This window comes from Acromyrmex echinatior, chromosome 12, assembly GCF_024713525.1.
Source record: "Acromyrmex echinatior isolate Ae372 chromosome 12, ASM2471352v2, whole genome shotgun sequence".
NCBI classification, from domain to species: domain Eukaryota; kingdom Metazoa; phylum Arthropoda; class Insecta; order Hymenoptera; family Formicidae; genus Acromyrmex; species Acromyrmex echinatior.
In genome coordinates this window covers 12,097,216-12,117,394 of record NC_141863.1, presented here as the reverse complement: position 1 = coordinate 12,117,394, position 20,179 = coordinate 12,097,216, and the positions used below count along the sequence as shown (strand labels likewise).

General features: G+C 41.2%; 2 protein-coding genes across 3 annotated transcripts in view; one reads left to right on the top strand and one right to left on the bottom strand.

Annotated features, from left to right (window-relative positions):
- The window catches only part of LOC147907919 (uncharacterized), a 52,679-nt gene that overhangs the window by 26,858 nt on the left and 5,642 nt on the right, over window positions 1-20,179 (top strand). The window contains exon 1 of one of the 2 annotated variants that reach the window (XR_015546944.1): window positions 19,647-20,164. The exons of the other annotated variant lie outside the window; for it this stretch is intronic. The gene's annotated coding sequence lies outside the window, so the exon portion shown is untranslated. Of the gene's footprint in view, window positions 1-19,646; window positions 20,165-20,179 lie in introns of those variants that run through there. 2 annotated transcript variants of the gene reach the window in all.
- Window positions 17,549-19,017, bottom strand: LOC147907920 (uncharacterized). The gene has a single exon (XM_087411923.1). The coding sequence runs from the start codon at window positions 18,013-18,015 to the stop codon at window positions 17,611-17,613; it is 405 nt and encodes a 134-aa protein (XP_087268049.1). The 5' UTR covers window positions 18,016-19,017; the 3' UTR covers window positions 17,549-17,610.

The following is a 20,179-nucleotide window of genomic DNA, read 5'->3' as shown; positions in this document are numbered from 1 at the left end:
TGGTCAGCCATACTTTTTGCATTACATTTATTACGATCGATTCGATAATCTTTAAAAACGCCAACTGAGGTGCCGCGCGCTTATGACCCATTATATATTCCATTTGCGACTTTTTGGTCCCTTTGTTTACCCTCCCTATTGGGTCGCAGCATCAACGACGTGTCACCGATCTCTTAGAAAAAATATCGTTATCGGCGTCTCTCTCTCTTAACGCGTCGCAACGAGTCATCGATCTCGTGGTTCTTCCTAGATAAATATTATTATATTATCGATGCTTCTGACCTTGAAAGGAAGAACTGTGAGAACGCAGTATAATTTCATCTACCCCTCATTAATGGCGCTTTATGTAGCAGCCGGCACATGATGTGTCACCGATCTCTTAGACAAAAGTCCACGTATAATATTGCGACGCATTTTGGGGTGGATGTGGGGTGGCGGCGGTGGTGACGGCGCCTGCGGCGAGGTGTGGAGTGGCGGGATGGCGGCGGTGGCGGCGGTGGGGGGTATCGGATGGCGGCGATCCCCAATGATACGTGACGTTACAACATCGCGGCATGTATCATCATATCGGTAAACATCGATAGCGCCGGGATAGCTTCCCGCGCCTCCTCCTCCCTTCCTCTGCACCTACGAGTACCCACCGCGCCTCCCTCTAGCCCCATGTCCAGAACCCGCCTTGTTTTACTACTCACAGTCGATATGAGGGTATTTAGTTTAGCAACAGGAAACATTTTTCAAATTTTATACGAACGTAAAGTACTCGTATAAATCAAATTTTGATAGTACTTTTTTATTTCTTATAAACGCTAAATGGGATGATATCATTAAATTAATTAAAATCGTAAAATTAATTAAAATATTGGTATGCTCCGCTTTGTATAGAAAATTCGAAAGTGTTTCAATTTAAGAGTTAATTATAAATTAACGAAACATCACAAAAAACCAGCCTATTAAAAAATGAACGTCGCGTTAGCATTTCAAATTTTCGATTCTAAACATCGTCTAAAACGTCTCAATTAGCGCAAAAATAATTCAACGATTTTGAATTCGGAAAGAATCCGTAGAAAAATTCTTTTATGAAAAAAATTTGTTGTATGGTAATTGGGAAAGTATAAGCTTCTGTCCATTAACTTACTTTTTTCAGTTCTTTGGAGTCGCTGATGATATGAGATTTTTGCGAAATGATCATGTAAATCTTGTAGACTGTAATGGATCTATCAAATTTTGTATTCGAGTTAAAACATTGATTATAGCAATGAACAGTCAAACACCCATGAATTCGTTAAAACCGGACGATCAAATGTGAAATATATGACATGAAACAAAATGTAATACATATATAATATTGTTCAAAAATTTAAGATTATCTGTAAACTGACTTAATTGATCAGTTAATTTAATTAAGAAACAAAACAAGTTTGAAACATCTATCGGATGCTGATCAATTTACTTTTTATTTTAGAGCATGATATTATAATATATTCTTGTAGAGATGATAAACGAGAAATACGAGAATCGTGAACAGAACCCACATTTTCGAGATGGAGCCCACATCCATAGATGTGTGTAAAATATCTTGTATGATCACAGACAGCCTGTAATTAACTTAAAAACTTAATTTATGTTAATTATTGACAAATTCAATATTGTTAATTTTTATCAAGTATTTGATACACAAATTAATAATTTATAATATGAATAACGTAACAATAAAACAAATATAATATCAAATAATAAACAATAGTTTTATTTATCAAGTTTTTTTATCATCAATTATTATCACTTTATTTATCAACATCGTATATAAATATTAATATAATCGTAAAGGTTTGGCAGACAAAATACTGATGCAATGTATATATCCGGCAAATGGTCATGGAAACTAATATCAACATTTGATAAAAAATAACTAAATCGAAAGTAGAAGATATCATTAAATTTTTGTAAGTATTGATAAAATACCATAATTATTAGAACATTACCTGCAAATGAATTGAATGATATCCCTTCCGATTGACGTAAACTTCTGGGTTTATCATAAGTGCAGGAATATTTATATGACTTCCATCTACAGCTCCAATAGTATTAGGAAAACCACTTAAATCATAGAAACCAGATACAATATCTTGTATTTTATTGTTTTTCAGCCAAATTATAAATTTTGACGAAAGCTTGCATAAAACTACACGACGCACACTATTTACTGCTGTGTTTTTAGCAACATTAAATCGATGAATTATTCATCTAAAAAAAATAATATGTTCTATGTAATTGTATTAAGATAGTCAATTGTATTAAGATAGTTAATGTATTAAGATAATCAATAATAAGTATAACTAGAATTTAGCATACTTGCCTGTATGAATCTGAAGTTGCAAAACGTCATAAACTTAACAAAAGTTATTTATCTGGTGCTATCATTTCCACTAGTATTATGGCAAAGTTGTTCTCCAATTTCATTTGAATCATTTGAATCAAAATGAATTTAAATGTTGAAGGTTTCATTCTTCAAATTACACGATAATGAGTATAAATTTATAATATTTCTAATTTTGTAATTTTTAAATAAAATACATATAATAATATACAAATTAGTTAAAAATAAAATAACAAATTAGTTATAATAAAATCTGTTATTAATGTTATTATTATATACATACCAAAAATGCGATTTAAAACTTTCACTACTGAGTGACGATACTATATGTTCGACATAATTTTCAATGTTATAAATACATTTTCTGTTTTTTTCATGTTCAGAGGTTATTATAATGTCCATTATATCGTCCATCATCGTAGAGATAATTTGTACATTCAAAATAATTTTGTACAATATATATTGCTATAATATTATCATTCATTTTTACGAACTTTTATTCCCACTTTTGTAAATATTTATGTAAATTTTTTCTACATTGCCTCGAAAATAAATGCTAACACTTGGAAACACTTCAGAACGCTTTAGACCGGTCAACTTAACTAGTATTGACAACGTAGTGCTACTTGACCGTTCCAAAGCATTGAAAATGAAAACATTTGAAGCATTCGAAAGTGGCAACTCGACCGCACCCTATATCACTAAAAAAAGTAGTTAGTTTTACTTATTAATTGTTCAATATTAAATTTATTATTTCATAATTATTATGTACTTTTTCATAATATAATCTCTCTATTGCCTGTTTGACGCAATTTCTATTTTCCATTTCCATCCAAGTTGTAACACGATGTACACAATTTATGATTAGTTTTCAATTAATATTGCTTTGTTGTTAAAAATGTTTTTTTCAACATTTTCTTTCAAAATCGAAGTAACAACTAGAATCGCGTGTATGCAATGTATGCATGACTGTGAATACTATAAATTCATTACATTTCGGATGTGTGAGACGTTTTCAAAGATGGCGACTATCTGTAAGAACTATTCCTTTCGGCGTACTTCCTTCCAATAAGGTAGACAAGTTAGGAATATTTTTGTTACACGCGCGCTTATCGAGTTCTTCTATTCTCTTACTTCATGGTAGGAGTATATTGGAGCATATTAGAGCATGCGACGCGAATAAACCTATTATTGCAATGAATTAATTTAAACTTTATGAAAATTAATAAAAATAAATTGTAAATATATTGAAAAATAAAAAAAATATAGAAAAATTAGGAAAAATATTAAATTAACTTGAAAATGTATATTTTTTTGTATAAAGAAATTTCTAATAGCAAGCTGACGTCAAAATGACGTAGCTTGCTATCTAGAATATTATGTAATTATATGTGCTATGAAAATATTATGAGAAAGCTGATATAAAAGAAATTTATATACATATATGTCCAAAAAATAAGTTTAAAATACAATAAATAAAAAGAAATTTTTCTTGCTCGGTTTTCTATGTTACTTTTGTTCACCTTTTCATTTTATCATTTTTTTACAAAAATTAGACCAACCTTTCGAGGTTTCTCACACAACATTTCACCAAAGGGACACATAATACTTCCCTCTAAATTTCTACTCTGAACCATGTATGCTTGAAAGACAAATGTTTAAGTGTTTAAGTTAACATTGAAACGCTCATTTAAATAGAGAGAGAGAGAGAGAGAGAAAGAGAGAGAGAGCAATAAAAAAAGGAGGAAATACGGCGGGGCAATTTATTTATTTCATTCATGCGCATTTTGGCCAACATAAAATTAAGAGAATTGCGCTACTGTATATACTGTGCTATGAGTTAAAAGGACAGAATAAGTTTTTTCGTTGTGGCTAGATTGTACAATAAAAGAAAACCAGAATTTTCTATGTGCCCTGAGACTATTACAAGGTGCGTCCCAAAATTTTCCAAACTTTTTCAATAGGGATAGGTCGGGTGGCGCCATCCGTGTGTTCGATTGCGCGTTTGAAAGGTACATCCCTAGCTGACTTCCAGTAAAAATTTCATGACATTTGGTTCAGTGGAAACGAAGTTATGGCGTCTCAAGTGTCAGTATGTTGTATACATCGGTACGAGAATGAACTTCGAACAAAGAGCCAATATTAAGTTTTGTTTTAAACTTGGTAAAACATTTACCGAAACCCATAATTTGATGAAACAAGTTTATGGTGATAATTGTGTAGCCCGTGCCAGTGTTTATGAGTGGTATACGCGATTCAAGAACGGTCGTGAGGACATAAATGACGACGCACATACAGGTCGCCCAAAATCGACAATTAACGAAAATTCCATCGAAGTTTTTATGATTCCAAGGATATTGTGCACAAAGAATTCGTTCCAGCAGGCCAAACAGTTAATGCTGTATTCTATGTAAGCGTTTTGAAGCGTTTGGTGCACCGCATTCGTCGTATTCGGCCAGAATATCGCGAAGGAGGAAGTTGGCGCTTGTTACACGATAATGCGCCATCTCACCGTTCGACACTTGTCACTGATTTTTTGACTAAAAATCACATTTTAACAATCAACCATTCCCCGTGTTCGCCTGATATGGCACCTTGTGACTTCTACCTATTCGGCAAAATGCATTTGTCCATGAAAGGAAAGCGGTATGTGGACGTAGAAGACATCCAAAGGGCTTGTACCACTATTCTGAAGGACGTGCCTTTGAACGACATAAAACACTCATTTGAAATGCTTTTAGATCGTGCCAAACGTTGTATTGAGTCCGACGGGGACTACTTTGAATAAACAATTTGAATTTGAAAAAAAAAGTAAACCGTTGTTGTTTTATTTCAAAAGTTGGGAAAATTTTGGGACGCACCTTGCAACTAAAAAAAGCTGTTTTTGACGAAATTCATCAGTGATTAATTTTTTATATTCATACTTTTGACTATTTGGCGTTGATTGATCGATACAAGAAAGACACTAGCCAGGATGGAAAAATTCGGAAAAATAACGCCAAAACAGAATAGAAAGAGCACAAGTCAGACAGCGCCTGAAATAAATTTTAAAGGTTTTATTCAATTTTATTTAGTTTTCATGAAAGTACTAAATGGGGTTAGGAACTCCAATGTCGAGATCGATGTATTGAGAATCGCTAAATTAAGCAAAATTAAGATAAAATACGTTAAAGGAAAGTCTCAAAAGACGCTAATTAATAGATTAAAGTCATTTTCATTACCGGAAATTGGAATTTACTAGCGATGATAGTTCGATCGATATCTCGATACATCGATACTCAATAAAATTGCAAGAAATGCAAAATTGTTAATCAAAATCTTTATTATGTATTTTAAATAGCTTCAAGAACCACTGTATTACTGTATATCCCACCAATTAAATAAATTTAATACATTTTCTAAAGCACATTTTACATGTCTTCCACATCGAAATATGTTATTATTATCGATATTCGAAAGATTCAATGTTTTTTGTCTATCAATGGTCTCGATCACAACGTCGTCGTTATATAAAATCATTTAATTAAACTACTCGCGTTTTTCCAAAGAGCTGTTTAACTACATTCACGTTAGGTAAAAAGAACTAGTCTAAGCTTTATCCCTTAGGGATATTCAAAACAAATTATTTTCAATCAGGAAAAGTTTTCCTGATATTCATATTAAGTTCCAGGGCTTCCAAACAGGTCGTCCCAGGGCCTCATACATTCCCCAACGTATGAACTAAATATGAATGCGTGAGCATGTCGATAAATATGATGTTATCCGACGAAACGAAGAGTATTCGTTGTATTCAGTGCTGTTTATTACGTGGATTCAATATTGTTTATTACGTTTATTTATTGCATTTAATTCAGTATTCAATATAATATTATTTGCAAGAATGGTAAGAGCATGTTGTGTTTCAACTTGCCACTCAGGGAAAAATGTATGTATAATACCATCCCATTTATTATCAAAAACGTCGCAAATTATGGTTAGACAGTTTACGTATAAATCCATCAGAACTTGAAATACAAAAGCTGCGAGTGTGTTATAAACATTTTCATGCCAACGATTATAGTTGTTCTCTATCTAGACGAGTTTTAAAAAATACTACGATTCCGTCAATATATATGTCATCTGAACATGAAAATGTAACTACAGCAAGCACTAGTATGCCATCAGCAGAAGATGAAAATATAATTACAGCAAGTACTAATATGCCATCAGCAGAAGATGAAAATATAATTACAGCAACTATTAATATGCCATCAGCAGAAGATGAAAATATTACTATAACAAGTACTAATATGCCATCAGCAGAAGATAAAAGTACAACTGCACTAAATACTAGTATAGTGATTCCAAATTTCACTACATATATTTGAAAATAATAAAATGATACAAGATATTTGCTCTAGAGAACAATATTTGGAATCTGAATTACAAGAACATAGATGACTCATTTTGCAAGGTCAAAATGATTATAATATATTGATTAAACAGCAATAACTGAAGGAGCAGCAATACGAATTAATAATGCAACAGCATAACAGATATTACAACATCAAAAGTTATTAAACCAACAAGCAGAAGATATTCACCAGTTAAAGAATGCATCTTCAACAAAGCCCGAAATCATGTGCAAGACCTGATGTTGAAGATATAACCAGAAAAAATGTATTGACTCCAAGAGCTAGAAAATTATACGAAAAGAATGTACAATTGAAAAAAGAGAAAACATCTTAAGAGACGTATTAATAGAATTGAATAATGAAATGTATCAAATTGTGAATAGAAATTATCTTTTTAAATTCCTTTAAACCCAGTATACATCGTAATATATACGAGTATATACGAAATTTGAGAACATTATTCATTGAAATTATTTTGATATCGATAATTCGATATCTAATAGTAGAAATACATAAAATATATATGTATATATATATATATATATATATATATATATATATACATATATACATATATATGTTGAAAAAAAATACATATGTAACATTTTAATAAAATGATATATATATGTTTTAATAAAGCATTGTAATGAAAAATAATTATTTTGCTTTAATTTTATTTATATATGTGTGTGCGAGAGCCAACCAGAGCGAGAGCGCTGATCGTGAAATTTTTAAAGTGATGCGGCGTTTGTCTTACTGTCTTTCTCGCTAGTTTAAATCCGGCTCGAAGGACCAGAAAATGTGCGAGAACGCACTGCGCGGAAAGATTCGAGTGAGAGAACGGCACAAGGTTGATATGATGCACGACAGTAAAGAGAACTCCGTTTCTTTTAATTTAACAAAAGAATTTCTTTAATGTATTCAGTTACAAAGTCAAAAGATATAATTAATTAAAGATCAGATTAACAGAATATTAAATGCGGTCACCTTTTCCAAATTGAGTTTGGAATCGCGGTGATGAAAAATCTCGGCGATTTTTCTCGGCACTTCTCGAAAGATTCGATTTATAGCGATTTCACTAAACGGTTAGCACGGCGATTTTACGAAGCGAGATTATGACTCTAAGAACTCTAAGAACTTTTTGGAAGTAAGAAGGAGGACGGCGAGATCGAAGCATTTATTGCTTTCGGCCTGAGCTTTCCCTTTTGGGAAAAATCCAATAAAAATTTGCCACAATCGTAATTATTACGTGGCATTAGGTGTATAAAATTGATTGGCGCTTTGGATTCTTTTCTAGCGACGTTCAACGTAACAGTCATGCGCGACAGAAAATCCGTGCGTGGGATTGGTGACAGCGCGTGACGTATTCGTCGGAGCGCGGCGCTCGCGTGCGCGAATTGAATTGTTCTAGAACCTTCGATTGTCCGTTGCCGGTAACGACAACTTGTTTGCGTGTAACGAATTGTGTTTAAAAAGAACAAAGAACGACGAATTTGATGATTTTAACGAGGATTAAAATCATGTTTGAGATGAAATCACGAGCTCAATTTGTGCATGCGTTCAATGACAATTAATGTCGATCGACTGAAAGAATTCTTGCTTTTCTTTCGAATTACCGATCTCGAACGTCCCGCCCGCCTCGTCATCTCCGTGACGATATGTGTATGAGGTTACGTATAGAGATTACAAAAACTGTAAACGCGAAAACATAACAAGCGATACAATACAATGAATTCGTGGAAGAACTTGAACCGTAAACGAGAGTTATATGACAAATAACATTGAAAGAATGATTCACGAAAATACGCGCGATCAATTCAAGCTCTTCTTTACATTTGTCGCATTAGCGTGCGAGATAAACGCGTTAGCCTCTTCTGGCAATAAAACTAATTTGACCAGAGGACGAATTAATTCGGATGAGACGGTTTTGACTGTGACCACTCGCACTACGCCGTCGTCCCCAGGATGTAGCTGCGTGATCCGTGCCAGTGGCCACTTATTTGGCGGCGAGAGCTCGGAGCGAATGATGCATAGCGATCCAAGGCGTGGTGGCAAAGCATCCTTGGTCCATTTCGGTCTGGTAGCCAGAGTATTTAAGTACTCGCGTGACGAAGAGGCTCGGAACATCTCACGAAGTTGCCGGTCGGCGCCCGAAAAATTGGTGCCGCAATCGGAGTAGATGTCCGTGCACAGTCCTCGGCGAGATGTAAATCGACAGAGAGCAGCCTGAAAGGCGTTGGTGGTGTAAGCTGAAACAGCCTCGAGAGGAACGGCCTTGGAGCTAAAACAGATAAAGACAGCGATGAACGCTTTGTGAGCGCTGTGCCCACGCTCTTTGCTCGTCCTGATGAAGATAGGCTCGACGTAGTCGCTGCCCACGTGAAGAAATGGTCGTGCGGGAGTCACTCTTCCTGGAGGAAGGTTTCCCATCTTTGGTTGCGGAGTGGCAGCCCTCCACCGTGTGCATGTCACGCACTGATGCAGCCATCGCTTGACCACTGCTTGGACTTATGGAATCCAGCGGGAGACGTGACCTTGGAATCGGACCACAAGATCACTGGCGTTGCAATTAGTTTTAGCACAGAGCGCGTGTGCACGAGTACACTTGACAGTACGGTGGCGGCGCAGAGTTCAAGTCGCGGGAGAGAAACAGGTTTGATCGGCGCGACCTTGCTTTTGGCTGTCAACAATAGAGTCTTCGTTTTGTGGTTTGCGGTGATGCGGAGATACTTCACAGCGGCGTAACCTCTTTCGGATGCGTCTGCGAAGTCGTGCAATTCGAGTTGAGAGCTCGTGTCGCAGGTGCCGAGCCAGCGGCCGACTCTGAGCTTCTCAAGCAGTGGAAGCTCTTCCCAGAGCCGCTTCCACTTTCCAGCGATGGTTGACGGCAATGGTGTGTCCCACTCTAGCTGCTGCAGCCAGGCCGACTGCATGAGAATTTTTGCTTGAATGGTCACTGGAGCCAGCCATCCGAGCGGGTCGAAGAATCGAGCGGTCTCCGACAGCAGACTTCTCCTGGTGAACGCGACGACGATGCGAGGAGGAACAGAGAAGGCGAATTCGTCCCTGGTTGGATACCAGCGCAATCCCAGCGTTGAGTGGTTCTCTAGTTCCCACGACTTCGAGTCTCTAGTGAGACTGTACTCAGACGGAATGTCGCGAAGAAGCTCCTGGCATTGGCGGCCCACTTTCGGAGAGAGAACCCGCCCGCCATGCAGAGGTTGCGGAGCTCTACTTGGAGAGCGATAGCGTCCTTTTCATGCGCTCCGGTTGCGACATCGTCGACGCAGCAGTCGTGTCGTAACGGATCTGCGCCTCGAGGGAAACGTGGTCCATCGTCATCGGCGAGTTGACCATCGGCGTGATCGGCGGTTGAGCGGTGCACAAGGTCGGCTGACTCATGATCTGAGATGCACTGAAGCGAGTGGCGCTGTGCTGAGTTGGTTACTTGGTCGCAACCTCCCGATAAGATCCAGCCGAGCTGTGTCTTTTGAGCGATAGGCGCTTGGGGGCCTCCCTTGCGGAGACCACCCTGGAGAATGATTGAGCATACCTCCGCTCCAAAAGATAGCTCAATCGAGTCGTTCGCTGCGTAGTCCGGATCAGCCAATTGGAGCCCCTTCAGATGTGGCCCCTCCATTCTGATCCTGGCGTGAGAGCCTTGGTAAAGCGAAAGACGTGGCGGAATAAAGGCTCCGACTTTGAAGTCGGTCCCTGTGGTTAACGAGGTCACCTTGAGAGTCACCTTTCCCCTGCTGGGCTCGGAGCTTTTGCCGTTGATGCCGATAACTTCGATTGCGGATCGAGAGCGTGGCAAGCGTAGGCGCTGGATCAGAGCCTCGGAGATCAGAGAAGTTTCCGAACCTTGGTCGATGAGCCCGCGTGTGGTATGCTGATTGCCGTGACGATCAGCGACGGAAACTCGCGCAGTTGCGAGCAAGGTAGCCTTGTGGTCGGTGTCGCGGCGCACCGCCGACAGTGAGCTGACCTCGTGAGGTTTCGATGAAACGTACGCGTCGTGTAACATTGAGTGGTGACGAGACTGGCACGTAGCACACGTCCTCGTCGACTGGCATTTCGCGAATGTATGAGAGCCGAGACAGTTGAAGCACAGCTTGTGAATTTCGGCGACGGCCTTGCGGTCGGCCGCGGATTTCTTCTTGAATTCTTCACACACCGTCACGTGGTGCTTACCCTTGCATAGGACGCATTGGAAAGACTCGGTGTGTTTCTTGACGTGATGCGACTTGGCAGATCGCGACGGGTTGTCGGAGACCTTGAGCGATTTTGCTTTGGCGTCTTTGAGAGTTAGCGTTCTCCTTGTGACAAAGTCCAGCAACGTTTTATGGTTTGGCAAGTCCGTGGAATTGCTCACAAACGATCGGATTTTTAAGCGCGGCAGCGCCGACCTGGTAAAACAATCGGGTCCCGACTCACTTGGAGGAGCCGCACTTGATTTCTCAGCCCCGAGCCTTATCCGGTAATCGTCCAGCAGACTGTGCTGCTGCACGTACGTGTTTTCGGCGGAATCGACAAATTGAGACGTATAGTACTCACTCTGTTTGAAGGCTTCCTTGTAATGTGCTCGAATAAGCTCGTGGTGCCTTTCGAAGTCCGCCCACATCTTGTCGAGAAGCGTCGAGCGGATTTCGACAGCGCGGAGGGTGATGTTGGCCGTCTCCATTTTCTTTAAATTGGTCACTGACCTGGCCATGCGACTATGGATGTCCCTCTGGGTGGTCAGCAAGACGGCTATTTCGTCACTCATGATTTCACTTGCGAATTTTTCTCTCTCTGATTTTCTTGATGATGCGCGCACTGGACGCGATGCACTCGACACTGCGGATGCCGGCGAAAATCCGGCTCGAAGGACCAGAAAATGTGCGAGAGCGCACTGCGCGGAAAGATTCGAGTGAGAGAACGGCACAAGGTTGATATGATGCACGACAGTAAAGAGAACTCCGTTTCTTTTAATTTAACAAAAGAATTTCTTTAATGTATTCAGTTACAAAGTCAAAAGATATAATTAATTAAAGATCAGATTAACAGAATATTAAATGCGGTCACCTTTTCCAAATTGAGTTTGGAATCGCGGTGATGAAAAATCTCGGCGATTTTTCTCGGCACTTCTCGAAAGATTCGATTTATAGCGATTTCACTAAACGGTTAGCACGGCGATTTTACGAAGCGAGATTATGACTCTAAGAACTCTAAGAACTTTTTGGAAGTAAGAAGGAGGACGGCGAGATCGAAGCATTTATTGCTTTCGGCCTGAGCTTTCCCTTTTGGGAAAAATCCAATAAAAATTTGCCACAATCGTAATTATTACGTGGCATTAGGTGTACAAAATTGATTGGCGCTTTGGATTCTTTTCTAGCGACGTTCAACGTAACAGTCATGCGCGACAGAAAATCCGTGCGTGGGATTGGTGACAGCGCGTGACGTATTCGTCGGAGCGCGGCGCTCGCGTGCGCGAATTGAATTGTTCTAGAACCTTCGATTGTCCGTTGCCGGTAACGACAACTTGTTTGCGTGTAACGAATTGTGTTTAAAAAGAACAAAGAACGACGAATTTGATGATTTTAACGAGGATTAAAATCATGTTTGAGATGAAATCACGAGCTCAATTTGTGCATGCGTTCAATGACAATTAATGTCGATCGACTGAAAGAATTCTTGCTTTTCTTTCGAATTACCGATCTCGAACAATGTGTATGCGTATGTGCGTGCGTGTGTGTGTGTGTGTGTGTGTATCTGTGTGTGTGTAACAATGGACGTTATTCAGCCATATTTGGCCATTTAATTCCAGTTTATCGGAGAATATATCTCAGGGGGCGCCACAAATACTGGTGATGTGGCTATTGGATCGCGTGCTACGCAATATGGCGCCGGTGGTTACCAACCACGGCGAAGGATGTATGGCGGGAAAAAGTTAAGTTGAGAATGAGCGCTACGCATTGCTTCTGATTTTATGCCATAAGGCGTTTTAATACACTTAATACCTAATTAAGTAAATACTGAATACAAATGTTGATTAGAAAGTAGAGACGTGATTGCGCGTGTAAGTCGGCTCGGATACCGGCATCGTGTCGCGGAGTTACAATACTAGAACTATGAAAATACACTCTAAGAATTTATCTAACGACGCTAATAATTATCGCGGACATGAATAATGATCGGTATCGGCCTCGCGGAATACACAAAGTAATTCGGAGCTTTAATGTCCGAGTTCTAACTTACTGACTATCGTAGAGACTTACACGAGGTCTGCACGCGGCACGCCATGACGCCGGAGAGAGAATGGGAAGAGTCATGGAAAGAACGACCGTATCAGCGTCGCGACGGACGCATGCAGCGCCGCCACTGACGCACGCAGCGCCGCAGCTAACGTTCGCAGCGCCGCAACTAACGCTCGCAACGCCACAGTACTCCCCTCCTAGTGTAAACGATAAAGAAAGAAATACTGGCTAAGATATCGCTAGAATGAGAATAACAAACATAAGAATAGATGAAACAAACAAAAGTTGTACATATTGGTTTGCTTAGCGTAATGTTGCGCGAATTATATCTTAAATCTAACAGTCTTTCGCTTTGCTGCTGGACTAGGATATGTCTTTGGTTCACCTTGCACTGGAATGTCAGTTGAAGACGAAGATGCAGTGGACGGAAGAGTTTCCGAGTCTTGGATTAGTACGTACGCGGGCTTAAGTCTGTCGACCGTGACATTGATGGGTTTGCCGTCGATTTCAATGGCGAAGACTTGGTCCGATGCGCTCTAGTACTTTATGCGGTCCGGTATATGGTTGATCCAGAGGACGTCTGTTGCCTTCAACTCTGCAGAAAACGTGCGAGCAATTATATAATTCCTTGTAAAAGTAATAAAAAATAGCTTAGGTCTAATGTGATGAGAAGTTGGTCTAGGCCGCAACTTTTGCATAATTACGCGGAAATCTTCGACGAAGATTCGTGGGTCGCTCGGCATCTCTTCAGAGGAGAAAAATTCGCCTGGTACCTTGAGCGTAGTGCCGTACACTAATTCCGCTACCGAAGCGCCTAGATTGAGACAAGTTCTCAATCCTAGTAATACTATTGGCAGTGTGTCAGTCCATTGAGTTTCACCGTGACACATTAATGCTGTTTTTAGAGAGCGATGCCATCGCTCGATGATGCCATTAGACTTCGGGTGGTATGCAGTTGTCCGACAACGTTTAGAGCCAATGAGCTTAGTTAATGTGTCGAACAGCTGCGCTTCAAATTGCGAGCCTTGATCGATCGTGATCAAGCGTGGAGCTCCGAATCTGGCTACCCAGTGAGTGAAAAACATCTTTGTTACCGTGTTTGCTGTACAATCCTGTAATGGAATAGCTTCCGGCCAACGAGTAAATCGGTCAATCATTGATAAATACCTGAAACTTTTGGATGGAGGTAGAGGACCGACGATGTCGATATGTACATGCTCGAAACGAGAATCTGGTATTGGTATTTTGGAGGGTGTGGTGTGGTTATGACGATGAATTTTGGATTGTTGGCATGCTAGACAAGTGCGGGCCCACTCTTTAATGTCCTTAGACATGGAAGGCCACACAAATTTTTGTGCAATTTGCCGGTGAGTTACTCTGCCGCTTGGATGCGACATTTGATGCACCATGTCGAAAACTCGCCTTCGTAGTGGTCCAGGAATGTAAGGTCTGATCTCTTGTTCTGAAGTGTCGCAGTAAATGCTGGATGCTGTTTCCGATAAGGTAAACTTTTTGAGCTTCAAAGACGTTGATGTGGACTGCTTCAATTGCTGCAATTCATCATCCGAGGCTTGAGCTTCTGCAATCTCCTGCATATCGAGACTAGTTGGCGATATCACGATAGTGTCGGCGCGAGATAATGCATCTGCTACGATTATCGGCGCCTGAAACGTGACGTACATCAGTTGTGAATTCTGAAATGAAGAGTAGATGACGAGTTTGTCTTGGCGACATTTGATCTGACTTCTTCTTGAATGCGTAAATGAGAGGTTTATGATCCGTGATAACGTGAAAATTTCGTCCCTCTAACATATATCGAAAATGTTTGATAGCCGCATAGATAGCTAATAGTTCTCTATCGTATGCACTATTGTGCGAGAATGCACCGCGTGGAAAGATTCGAGTGAGAGAACGGCACAAGGTTGATATGATGCACGACAGTAAAGAGAACTCCTTTTCTTTTAATTTAACAAAAGAATTTTCTTTAATATAATCAGTTACAGAGTCAAAAAATATAATTAATTAAAAATTAGATTAACAAAATATCAAATGCGGTCACCTTTTCCAAAATTGTATTTGGAATCGCGGTGATGGAAAATCTCGGCGATTTTCTCGGAAAGCGTCGTTTTATCGCGATTTCACTAAGCGGTTAGCACGGCGATTTTACGAGGCGGTATAGTAGCGAGACTATGATTTTAAGAACTCGAAGAACGTTTAGAAGTAAGAACTCTAAGAAGTCTAAGAACTCTTAGCGGTGTAAACGGTTTAAGCGGTGTAAACTATCTAAGCAATCTGCGCAATATGCTCAATCTGAGGACCGGCGAGATCGAAGCATTTATTGCTTCCGGTCCGGGCTTTCTTCTTGGGAGAAATCCAATTAAATTTTGCCACAATCGTAATTACGTGGCATTGGTTGTACAAAATTGATTGGCGCTTTCGATTCTTTTCTAGCGACGTTCAACGTAATAGTCATGCGCGACAGAAAATCCGTACGCGGGATTGGTGACAGCGCGTGACGTATTCGTCGGAGCGCGGCGCTCGCGTGCGCGAATCGAATTGTTCTAGAACTTTCGATGTTCCGTTGCCGGTGCCTGTTTGCGTGTACCGAATTGTTTTGAAAAGACTAAAGAACAATGAATCTCTGACTTTGACGAGGCTTAAAGTCAGGCTCGAGATGAAATCACGAGCTCGCCTTGTGCGTGCGTTCAACAACAATTACTGTCGGTCGACCGAAGGAATTCTTACCTTTTTTTTTGAATTACCGATCTCAAACAACTATACTTAGTTTGTGTAGGCGTGAGTTTCCTTGAAAAGAAGCTGAGTGGTTGGAGAAATCCGTTGCTGTGCTGTTGCAATACTGCGCCGATTGCTTTATCTGAGGCGTCTGTTTGCAACGAGAGTGTTGCATTGTTGTCCGGAAATGCGAGCGAGGTGGCTTGAGCAAGATGTTCCTTGACTCGTCGAAAGGATTGCTTGAGCTCAGGAGTCCACTCGATTTTCGCATTGTTGTTGCGTTTACGCCCAGAAATTACTTTTAACAATGGCGCCTGTATACTTGCGATATCCTTTAAAAACCGGTTGTAAAAATTGAGCATTCCCAGGAATCGTCGAAGTCCTTTTTCAGTGGCTGGTTCCTGGAAATCAACAATTGCTTGAACCTTTTCGGGCAAGGGCTTGATGCCTTCGGCGCTGATCATATGTCCAAGGAAGTTGACACTCTTCTGCCTGAACACGCATTTATTCGGGTTGATCGCTATTCCATGCTGTTGCAATCTACCGAACAAAATCCTTAGGTGCTTTGTGCTGAGTTTCGTTTTGCGAAGCGATTAGAATATCGTCAATATAAGTAAAGCAAAAATCGAGTCCTATGGTTACTCGATCCATGAATCGTTGAAAGGTTTGAGCTGCGTTACGAAGTCCGAAGGTCATATACGGAAATTCGACAAGCCCGAATGGTGTGATGATGGCAGTTTTCGGAATATCCGATTCGCGAACTGGAATCTGCTGATATGCGCGTACTAGATCGATCGTGGAAAAAACTGTTTTACCATGAAGAAAGTGTGTGCTGTCTTGAAGAAACGGAATTGAGTAACGGTCCGGGACGGTTACCTCGTTGAGCTTGCGATAATCCCCGCACGGACGCCAATCGCTATTCTTCTTCTTGACCAGGTGCAGTGGGCTGACCCAAGGGCTCTTGGAAGGCCTGCATAAGCCCTGTTGAATCATATATTCGAACTCTTGCTTGGCTGCCTTAAATTTCTCCGGGCAGAGTCGTCTGGCTTTGCTTGATACCGGAGGCCCTTTTGTTTCGATGACGTGTTCTACCGCATGTGCGGCTGGCTTGTGCGTACCCGATGTTCGAGTGATCTCTGGAAACTCTCTTAGAAATTCTTTAAAAGGGCAGTCGTCGGCGAAGGCTGTCAGCTTTGGTACTGTCTTATAGACGAGCTGTGCGTTAATCTTGAAGAGCGTGTCGCCATCGATAAGCCTCTTATGCCGGATGTCAGGCAGCAAATTGTAGCGCGCCAGGAAGTCCGAGCCGATTATGCAGGTGTCCACTTCTGCGATGATGAAGGGCCACTGGAACACTCGGCGGAATCCGAGGTCGAGCCGGAGTAGCTTCTGCCCGTACGTCGAGATGATCGTACCATTCGCAGCGTAGAGTACCTGCTTATCTAAGTGCGCAAGGTCGCGCCTTGAGGCGGGTACGGTCGAGACGTCGGCGCCCGTGTCCACCAGGAAATTGGTGCCGGTGACACGGTCACGCACCATTAAACGGCGATTCACCGCCGCCGAACTTCCTGCCGTCGGGGATAGTTCGGCTGTTAGTTTTCCTTCTCCGTTGACGCCGTCGGCTTCCAGCTGCACAGTTGCGTACATTTGAGCGCTCTGCCGCCGAAGCGTTGGTGATACCAGCACGGCTTGCTCGTGGACTGGGACTTGGAGCGGCTTCTACGACGCGAATTATGCGAGGGCCGCGACCTGTCGCGCGATAAATGAGCTACTAGTTTAGTTACTTGTTCAATAAGCGCGGATATTTGTGCGTCTTTAGTGTTACTGTTCGTCGGCGTCAACCGTTGCGACGGCCATGGCGCTGGGGCTAAGCACGTCCGTGATTCGGTCCGCTAATTACGCTAGTTCCTCCAGCTCGCTTGCTGGACGCTAATATCGCCTGTATCTGTTGCGGCAAGCGCTGCAGCCACAACGATTTCAATACTTCTTCCGATGCGCCATTTTGCGCGAGATCCCGCATGCGGCGGAGCAATTGAGACGGGCGACGGTCGCCTAGGTCGACTTCGTTTAACAATTTGCGCAATTTTTTATCGGCGCTGTCCGCGAAGCTTCTCAATAACCTGTCTTTTAGCACGGCGTATCTGTCCATCGCGGGCGGATTAAGTATGATATCACTAGCTTCGGTCAAGGAATCGTCGTCGAGACATTGTATTACGTAATTATACCGCGTGTCATCTACCGTTATGCCTGCGGTGAGGAATTGAGCTTCCATTTGCACGAACCAAAGATCTGGTTTTTTTTTTCCAGAACGGTATGGACCTAATACCGACTCGCGAAAGCGCGGGTATCTCGATAATACGCGATGGTGCGCCGCCGTCCGGATTGCACGCCGGGGAATCGCTAGAGCCACCAGGCATGTCGGCGGTTTATTTAGATGCGCGCGTAAGGTCGAACACACGAAGTCACACACGCGCAAACAACAGCAAAAACACCGCGCGATCACGTCGGGGTCACCAGTTTGTGGCTATTGGATCGCGTGCTACGCAATATGGCGCCGGTGGTTACCAACCACGGCGAAGGACGTATGGCGGGAAAAAGTTAGGTTGAGAATGAGCGCTACGCACTGCTTCTGATTTTATGCCATGAAGTGTTTTAATACACACTTAATGTCTAATTAACTAAATACTGAATACAAATGTTGATTAGAAAGTAGAGACGTGATTGCGCGTGTAAGTCGGCTCGGATACCGGCATCGTGTCGCGGAGTTACAATACTAGAACTATGAAAATACACTCTAAGAAATTATCTGACGACGCTAATAATTATCGCGGACATGAATAATGATCGGTATCGGCCTCGCGGAATACACAAAGTAATTCGGAGCTTTAACGTCCGAGTTCTAACTTACTGACTATCGCAGAGACTTATACGAGGTCTGCACGCGGCACGCCATGACGCCGGAGAGAGAATGGGAAGAGTCATGGAAAGAACGACCGTATCAGCGTCGCGACGGACGCATGCAGCGCCGCCACTGACGCGCGCAGCGCCGCAGCTAACGTTCGCAGCGCCGCAACTAACGCTCGCAACGCCACAGTGAAACAAAACTATAGGACGGTTTGGAGGCCCTGTTAAGTTCATTTGATGTCCAACTCATATTAAAAATAATGAAACTGTAGATTTTATGGCTAAAGAAGCTGCAAGATCTGGCACTTAATAATAAAGTGAACTATAAACAATGCATTTCGTCAATTTCAAACTATTATGAAATGTTAATGATCAATTTTTATGATTCATTTGATATGAGAACTTAAATATTATATTATTAGAATATATTGATTTAAAATCATTCAAAAAAGTTAAGATTAATAGAAGGAATTTTGGTAGAGTTGTGTTATTGGACATTGTTTCATTAACTCCTTTTTTTCTAAAATTAAAGTTAAAAATAATTGACGTACGATTGTAGATTTGAGTTTCAAGATCTTGATCATGTAATATGGACATATTTGAAATATGAAAATGAAAGTAGGGAGTTGATGATAAAATCTTTTTTAGATCTAAAATTATATTCCTTCTTTTTTCTGTGGCTTATGTTGTAGCTGAGCAAATATAAAAGTAATTAAATATATAATTAACTTTTTAAATTTCAATGACATAAGCATTTAAGTTTTGGATGTACTGTTTTAACGGTCTGTTGCCCGAGATATGCTTCACCCTTCAGGTCACCTGATGGCGCCAGCTGTGGTTGGACTGTGGCGTTGCGAACGTTAGTCGCGGCGCTGATACGGTCGTTCTTTCCGTGATTTATTCCATTCTCTCTCTGGTGTCATGGCGCGCCGCGTGCAGACCTCGTTAAGTTTCTGCGATAGTCAGTAAGTTAGAACTCGGAAGTTGAGGTTCCGAATTACTTTGTGTATTTCGTGAGACCGATACCGATCATTATTCATGTCTGTGATAATTGTTAGCGTCGTCAGATAAATTCTTAGAGTGTATTTAGTATAGTTCTAGTATTGTAACTCCGCGACACGATGCCGGTATCCGAACCGTCTTACACGCACAATCACGTCTCTACTTTCTAATCAACATTTGTATTTAGTATTTAGTTAGTTAGACATTAAGTGTGTATTAAATCGCCTCATGGTATAAAACCAGAAGCAGTGCGTAGCGCTCATTCTCAACCTAACGTTTCCCGCCAATTGTCCTTCGCCGTGGTTGGCAATCACCGGCGCCATATTGCGTAGCACGTGATCCAATAGCCACAGGACTGTAGGGAACTACATTCTCAATACCTCACTAACGCAGCGAGTGTAGAAAGCCTAGGGATTTTATAGGTTGCGAGTTGCCTATAAGCAGTGTCAGAAAAAAATAAGACGTTATATAGATTATGGCGCTCATCCTGTACGGTTATATTCATTCGAGCTCGAGTAATTAAAATTCAT

Bases quoted from the DNA above. Each gene is read 5' to 3' on its own strand.
- LOC147907920 (XM_087411923.1), bottom strand. From the start codon at position 18,015: ATGGAAGCTCAATTCCTCACCGCAGGCATAACGGTAGATGACACGCGG.